Here is an 8,237-nt window from a genome sequence, read left to right as displayed (position 1 = left end):
CAATTGTCCGTTTAGGATAGCCGCCGTAGGAAAATAGACTATTATAATTGGTCTCACTCATGAAATTGTATGTGATTGCATTTAGCCTCGATAGGGGAGTCGCTTATTGAGTATTTCTTAAAATACTTAAGTTATGTGCTACTCTCATTTTTAGGTAAAGGCAAGGCTCTCCTGTACGACTGATGGTGACATCGCAACTAGGAGACCGTGACACATGCTTAAGATAGTTTCGTAATTTGAATTATTAGACTATAGGTTAGTATAGGTTAGTTGCATTTTCATTTACTAGCATATACGCTAGTGTAGGGCAATTTTACTTTATGTTATTTTCCTTATTTCAATTTGTATTAGTTTGTTTAAAGGCTTTAGATGAGACATGCAAGACCAAAGTCATATTTTTATTATAAAGTTTTCAGTGAAACATTTCCGCAATATATGTATATAGTAGTGACTTTAGGTTAAGTAGAAAAATCTAGAGTGGTTGCCGCTGGTATTAGAGCTCTAAGTTACATATCTTATAGACTAGTCTATAATGTAGGCTGGACATGTTCCATGGTCCGATCATCAATATCCCATCACTGTCACGTATGCCATGCATAAAATAAGAAAAGAAGAATGTTGTGATGATATTTAGTGTGATTTGCTCTAAGTATTAAATGTTATGCAGCATGAAAATTGATAAGCTATAATTATATCATTTATTGGGGCATGATGGTTGATTTAATTTGGCTATTATATGCTTGCTATATGATTTTTTTTTGTTATAATGTGTAATATGATATACATTGAATCATCTTGGTTTCCAGAACCATATCGCCCAGAAGACATGGAAGAGGAACACAAGGCAAGGGACAACCCCTATTAGAGGTAGAGGAAGAGGTGAGGCTGAAAAGAGTCCACCTTGAGAAGGATCGAGTAACTAGGATGGATTCATTTGAAAGTATTCATATTGGTTTGTGGGAATAATCTTATTTCTCACAAGCAAGCAGTAGGTGATGTGAAAATCTAGATGGGTATGGTTGGCTCCTAGGTATAAACCAAAAATTTCCATAGGGGAAACCCATAATTTAATGTTATAATTAAACTTGACAAAAGAGGGGCTAGTATATTGAATTCCATTCATTGGAGAAGGAAGATTAATAGAGTTTAAATAAAGGATCCTTCATATTAAATAGAAATAAAGCTGAAAAATTAAATTTAACTTTTCTTGTGACGAATATCAAATATTTTTTTTTTATATAGTTGAGTTATGAAGGAAGTTGAGTCTGTTGTGTGCATATATATTTGGGTTGGCATAGTTAATCGTTGAGGGAAATCATGGGAGAGAAGAACACAGATGAGTTGATTGAAGCTCAAGCCCATATTTGGAACCATACATTCAAATACATCAATTCCATGTCTTTGAAGTGTGTTATTGAATTGGGCGTACCAGATATCATCCATAACCATGGCCAACCCATGACCCTATCAGAATTAGTGGAAGCGCTCCATATTCAACCCTCCAAAGCCCATTGCCTTGGCGTTCTTATGCGCCTCCTCCATCATTCTGGCTTCTTTTCTCAAACTCAACACCAGAATCATCAGCATCAAGAAGTAGTGAAGTATGGTCTTACACCCTCCTCTCGATTTCTCCTCAGCCCCAATATGACGACTTCAACGACGACGACATTACAAGCCTTACCCTTCGTGTTTCTAGCCCTCCATCAAGCCATGATGGCTCCATGGGAAACCATGAGCAGCTGGCTGCGCACTGCAGATGGGTCTGCCTTTGAAACGGTGCATGGGAAGTCAATATGGAATTACATTGCTGATGAGCCTGATCTTAGAAATTTGTTCCATCAATCCGTGGCTTATGATTCTCACCTGATTGGGAGGATCGTGACGAGGCCGGAGTGCCGAGACGTGTTCGAGGGGGTGAAGTCACTGGTCGATGTTGCCGGCGATCGAGGCATTATAGCCAATGCCATAGCGGAAGCATTCCCACACATCACTTGCACTGTGTTGGATCTCCCGCAACAAACCACAAAAGGGTTGAACTTAGCAATACAAATTCCACCAACAGATGCAGTCTTACTCAAGGTATGAAGGTTGTTTCCCTTTCGATTTTAAACCTTAAACATTCCGAAAAAGTACTTAGTTTGGGATTTTGGTGATCATCAGTCAGTTCTACACCAATGCAACGATGAAGAAAGCATACAAATACTGAAGAAATGTAAAGATGCAATTAGTAAGGGCAAAGGTGGGAAAGTGATTATCATAGAGGCAGTGCTGGAAAGGCAGATGGAAGATGAGGAGTCAACTGAAACTGAGCTTTGTGGTAATGCGTTGATGATGGCCACTTTCAACAATACAAAGAGAAATGAGAGAGAATGGAAGGATCTGTTCATGGCAGCTGGTTTTAGTAACTATAAGATAACTACCTTCTTGGGTTTAAGGTCTCTTATTGAGGTCTTCCCTTGAATCTTATCCTTCACAACATCTACTACCAAATCCAATAAATTTTATGCCCTTTTTAGTTAATGTATCCAAGAATAAGAATGATAATCCATCAGATAATAAAAGATTATTATTTTGAGATCAAGATTATAAAATCGGTGCATCTGATTTGATTAGGTATTTCTCTCTCATTTATTCCTCCAATTTTTCACGTGGTTTCCTCCATTTGCTAGTTTCCTCACAATATTTTGACTAAAGCAATGTCCCGGGTAGGTAGTGTATTTAGTTCATGTATCAAGATCCTCACTCGTCACAATATTTTGACTAAAGCGATGTCCCTGGTACGTAGTGTGTTTAGTTCATGTGCCAAGATCTTCACTCGTCACAATATTTTGACTAAAGCGATGTCCCTATTACCTAGTGTGTTTAGTTCATGTGCCAAGATCCTCACTGGTCACAATATTTTGACTAAAGCGAGGTCCCTGGTATGTATTGTGTTTAGTTCATGTGCCAAGATCCTCACTGGTCACAATATTTTGACTAAAGCAATGTCCCTGTTACGTAGTGTATTTAGTTCATGTGCCAATTGTGGACTCAATTTACCTATGCGTTCAAACCTTAGAACGCCTTTCATCGGGGTCACCTTTAGAAATACCAAGTCGCCCATTTCAAATTCTAGGCTCTTACGCCTTAAATCTGCATAACTTCTCTGTCTACTCTGAGCAGTGTGCATCCTCGCCTTGATCTTTTGCACCGCCTCATTGGTAACTTGAACTAATTTGGGACCCCCCAATTATCGTTCCCCTACTTCGTCCCAACATAATAGAGACCTGCACCATTTTCCATATAAAGTCTCATATGGTATCATGCCAATATTTTCCTGAAAACTGTTGTTTAAACCATATCCGTTAGACAGATATGGTTAAAACGTTTCGTTTGACCATCTATCTGTGGATGAAAATGTTAGGATCGCACAACAACGCTTACATTCGATCTAGATGAACAAGAACAAGAGAGAGAAAATGCAAGAAGAACCCTGGCTAAAAGGTTTATATTGATGAGGTATATACATTAACAAACAATAGAAACAATAGAGAAAGTAGGTTAAGAAGTTATATATGATACGGGGCCTTAGAGATAGGGTCGATACATGGTTCAAGTTCTATTACGAAGTTCAAATCTCAAGAAGGGGAAATTTCTGGTAAATCCTCTAGGAACACGTCTAGAAATTCATTTTCTACTAACATTGACTAGTATAACCCACGCTCTATGCTAGACCAACTTCCTCGCTTTCATCATCGATATTAATTTAAGCATAGTCCCTAGACAAATACCCTTGAACTTAAATCTAGTCTTGGACGGTGACGTAAACACCACTTCCTTCTTATAACAGTCTATACTAGCATGATTTTTAGCTAACCAATCCATACATAGTATTATGTCATAGTCAATAAGGTCAAAAACCATTAGGTTTAATTCTAGGCTAATTATTGATACTATCACTTGACTGTCTTTCACCCGATTCGCAGAAATCAAATCCACACCTATTGGGGTGATAACAAAAAATTCATGCAAAAGAGATTCTATGCTTGATTAATGAAAACAGTAGATATAAATGAATGCATAGATCCGGAGTCAAATAATGTTAAAGCAAGGTGACCAAGGACAGATAAAGTACTTGTCACCACAACGTCGGGATTTCCAGTATTCTTACTAGTGAAGGCATAAGCTCTCGCTGGAGGACGGTTCTGAGTGGGGCGATCTGCTGCAGTTGGACCACTTTTCTAGTTACCACAATTATCCAAGTGACCCTTGAGCAATTCCTGGCTATATGACCTTCTTGTCCACACCGATAACAGACTCTAATGCAGGCCAAAAATTTCTCCCAATGTCACGACCCAAATTTTTTACCTCAAGTCGTGACTCATTAAGACTATGACATGTAGTGTGTATGCAAGAAATTCAAAAGAAAACATCATTTCAAAATCAATCATTTATTTTATAAAAAGAGCATTTCAATACAAAGAGAGCATGGGGGAGTAGTTTTAGACAAAGAGAGAAAACATGAAGGACAAGTGTACTAATCGGTAAAACAGGACTGATGCCTCGGGACACACTTCCTCTGTGACATTCCACATCTTTCAACGTGCCCTCTCTTGACCCAATGACTCACATACCTGAAAAAGAAAGATATAGCAATAATGAGTATAAAATTACACTCAGTAAGCCACCTACTTGTAGGCTCTTATCGCATCCTAATTTTGACATACTTTCACTGTTTTTTTCTTTGACTCTAGAACATCTAGTTCAGGTCTTAGCTCTTTGGGGCTTCTTTGGTACTTCATCCTTTCATTTATACCTTAAGAGTTCCCTTACGCCAACCTGTGTTTGACTGGTACTCTGCAAGTAGCTACCTCGGCATGGCTATGAGACTACCTGGTGTCATATCTAGGAAGTGAGCTGCAACCCCCTAGTCCCATGATAATCCCCCATTGTTTGGAGAGGGCTATCTCCCCCATTCCCATCCAGCTAAATGGTTCATTTCAACGTGGGTCTCCCATTTCCCATGTTAAAACGGCTTTAGAGCAAACGAGTCCTGATCAGGAACCCTCTAGTCTCCCACGAAGTATTAACACCAATTGCACACAGTTAACCTAAGGGTACTCTAGAGGTAGTTCGTTTACCGTGGTAGTTTCTTATGCTCCTAGGGGAAAGGTTAGGTCTATACTTAGTGTTTTGTTACTCTAACCACAAATCCCTAGACTTAATCATAAATGTCGGTCATGAAAATTAACTGAGTGTGCACACAACTATCATCCAACATCATCATACATATTTCATGCAAAGTAAACATACATGCTCAACGGGGCGATAACATCTATCAACTCCTAGAGCCCAGAGTTCACAAGCTCCCATCCTCCTTTAAGCATGAAATAAACATATACATTTAAAGCGGAAGTAAAAACATAATTGCAACACTCAGACGATTCTCATAATACTTCTCATAAAACATCCATAATCTTAACAAACAAATTACCTACAATCAAACATGGAAAACTACTACCTAAGGTAATTAGACTAGCATGCATGCTTATACAAGCGATTCCTACAAGTATTTCTTTCTAAAGATCTGTGTGGTGACTTACTTGGATGATGCGTGCCCTTACGTAGCATTTCCACACAATTAGCGTATCAAAAGGTACTGATTGTTCCTCAGTAGGATCCTATTTCATATAAAATAGAGTTATGATTGGATTCGGGAGGAAAATAGGGAAAACAAGAGTCGAACGGGATGAAAACAGGCTTACACGTGCTTCCACGCGCCAGCCACGTGCCGGGACAAACTCCCTCGCAGGTTCCATGCATGAGTGTCACGCGCACACGTTTTTCTGCAGCCGTGGGTTGTTGGTTCGGTTCGGGTGGACTGTGGGTCATCGCAGTTTGTTTCGTCTCGCGGGTACCGTGTTAGCCGAGGAACGTGGGTCGGGTTGCGTGGCAACAGAAGTGTGTCGCTGGAAGGCTGGAGCCACATCTCCCCAGGCGGCGTTCGACGCGTGTCTGGTGATTATTGGCGCACGTGAACCTCTTGCCGGTTGACACGTGGCGCGCTGTCGCCTTTTCTCTCCTCCTAGCAGAAAAATGAGGTTTTCAATTAGTTTTCCGATGCTCTTCTCATTTTTCTATCTCTCAATTCTTAATCCAAACCGTAATGACTTCTTCAACAAAGTTTTAGATCATACTACAACCTACGTGCCAATATTTTTTTATTGATTTTTACTTAATCATATGACGAGTTATGAGCGTCGGAAAGAGGTCCGATAACATCCTTACCGTTCTTGGAAAGATTCTTAGATCTCAACGTTTCGTCCGATTTCCTCACAAAATCAATAGCGGATCTTCCCTAGATGAAGATAGTAAACTTTAACACTCTATTCCCAAACGAAGATCTCAGATCTGGAGAGTAACGTTCGAGATCTTACCTTGTGGATTTCTTTTGGATCTTGACGAAAGATGGAACCTCAACAACACGAGTCTTTCTTCTCTCCAAGAAGAAGCTCCAGAGTGTAAGTCTCGGTAGAGGATGAATTTCGTTGGTGATTCTTTGACGAGGGCTCCGGCGATTTACTTTTCCCTCTCAAGTTTTCTCTCAACTTTCTTTCTCACACTTTTCGCTTTTGCAGGTACTCTGTGGAAAACCCTCAGGACCCCTATAATGGGTTGAGGAACAAAATGCCCCTTTTGCCCTCTGACTTTGACACGTGGAACACATCGTGAACGGCGCGACAAGGTTTGGTGGTAGAGCAATCCTATAAGCCACGACCCCAACTCTTTCTAAAATTTTGAAAGGGCTTATTAACCTTGTGTTTAACTTTCCCTTCTTTCCAAACCTCATCACCCCCTCATAGGGGCTACCTTCAGGAACACATGGTCACCCACCTCGAACTTGAGGTCTCTTCTATGAAAATCTGCATAGCTCTTCTGTCAACTCTGTGCGGTGAGAATTCTTTGATTAATTTTTTGTACCGCTGCATTGGTGACCTGAACCAACTTAGGTCCCAATAGTTGCTGCGTGCCTACTTCTTCCCAAAATATCGGTGTTCGACACCTCCGCCCATACAGTGCCTCAAAAGGGGCCATTTGGATGGTCGCTTGATAACTGTTATTGTAAGCAAATTCTATCAGAGGTAGATGTTCGTCCTAGCACCCAGCGAAATCCATGACACATGCTCGCAACATATCTTCTAAGATTTAGTTTAGTCTTTTAGTCTGTCCGTCCGTCAGAAGATGAATTGTTGTACTAAACCTTAGCCGAGTTCCCAATGCCTTTTGGAGGCTTTTTCAAAACTGAGAGGTGAGCCTAGTGTCCTGATCAGATACTATGGACACCGATACCCCATGCAGGCGTACTATCTCTCTAATAAACAGTTGAGCCCACCAATCCACACGATAAGTGGATTTTACTGGGATGAAGGGAGCCATTTTGGTAAGTCTATCAACAACTACCCAGATTACGTTGAAGCTCTGCTTGGTCTTGGGCAAACCCGAGATAAAATCCATACAAACTGCTTCCCATTTCCACTGAGGGACCTTTAAGGGTTGTAGCAGTGCTGCTAGGCGCAGTCTCGGGACCTTCACTTGGTGACAAGTCAAGCATCGGCTTACGAAATCTGCTATGTCCTTCTTCATCCATGGCCACCAATTACATCCCTTAAGATCCTGATACATATTTGTACTTCCAGGGTGGAACGTGTAAGAAGTATCATGGGCTTCTGTCGTAATATCCTTCAGGATTTTCTTGTCATGGGGAACACACAGACGATTTTTCCACAGCAGGCCCCCGTCTGAAGAGATAGAGTACCATACTAGTCTTTCTGTCTCTGTCTGATTTCACACTTTCCCAAGGTGTTCGTTAGACTTCTGAGCGTCAATAATTTGTTTTCGCAAGGTGGGTTGCATGGTAATCTGTGTTATCTGAGCAGTACCACCTCTCATTACAACATCGATACCAGCCCTCTTCATCTCATCCTGTATTCTTTCCTTCTTGGTGATCATCGCGGAAGTATGAACAACCTTTCTACTCAATGCTTCCGCTACAACATTGGCCTTGCCTGGATGGTACAAGATCTCGATGTCATAATCCTTTACTAGTTCCAACCATCTCCTCTGTCTCATATTATGCTCCTTCTGTGTAAATAGGTGCTTGAGGCTCTTGTGATCAGTGAATACTTGGATTTTCTCTCCATACAGATAATGTCGCCATGTTTCAATGCAAACACCACTGCTGCTAACTCGAGGTCATG

General features: G+C 40.7%; 1 protein-coding gene across 1 annotated transcript; it reads left to right on the top strand.

Annotated features, from left to right (window-relative positions):
* The first annotated feature begins 1,309 nt into the window (after nucleotides 1–1,309).
* LOC111791460 (probable O-methyltransferase 3) lies at nucleotides 1,310–2,803 on the top strand. Its single transcript, XM_023672811.1, has 2 exons — nucleotides 1,310–2,079; nucleotides 2,161–2,803. Exons 1-2 carry the CDS (start codon nucleotides 1,318–1,320, stop codon nucleotides 2,458–2,460), a joined length of 1,062 nt encoding a protein of 353 aa, XP_023528579.1. The 5' UTR covers nucleotides 1,310–1,317; the 3' UTR covers nucleotides 2,461–2,803.
* Nucleotides 2,804–8,237: the final 5,434 nt, after the last annotated feature.

The sequence above is a fragment of the Cucurbita pepo genome, chromosome LG03 (genome assembly GCF_002806865.2).
Source record: "Cucurbita pepo subsp. pepo cultivar mu-cu-16 chromosome LG03, ASM280686v2, whole genome shotgun sequence".
Taxonomy (NCBI): Eukaryota; Viridiplantae; Streptophyta; class Magnoliopsida; order Cucurbitales; family Cucurbitaceae; genus Cucurbita; species Cucurbita pepo.
This window is presented reverse-complemented; position numbering and strand designations above follow the sequence as displayed.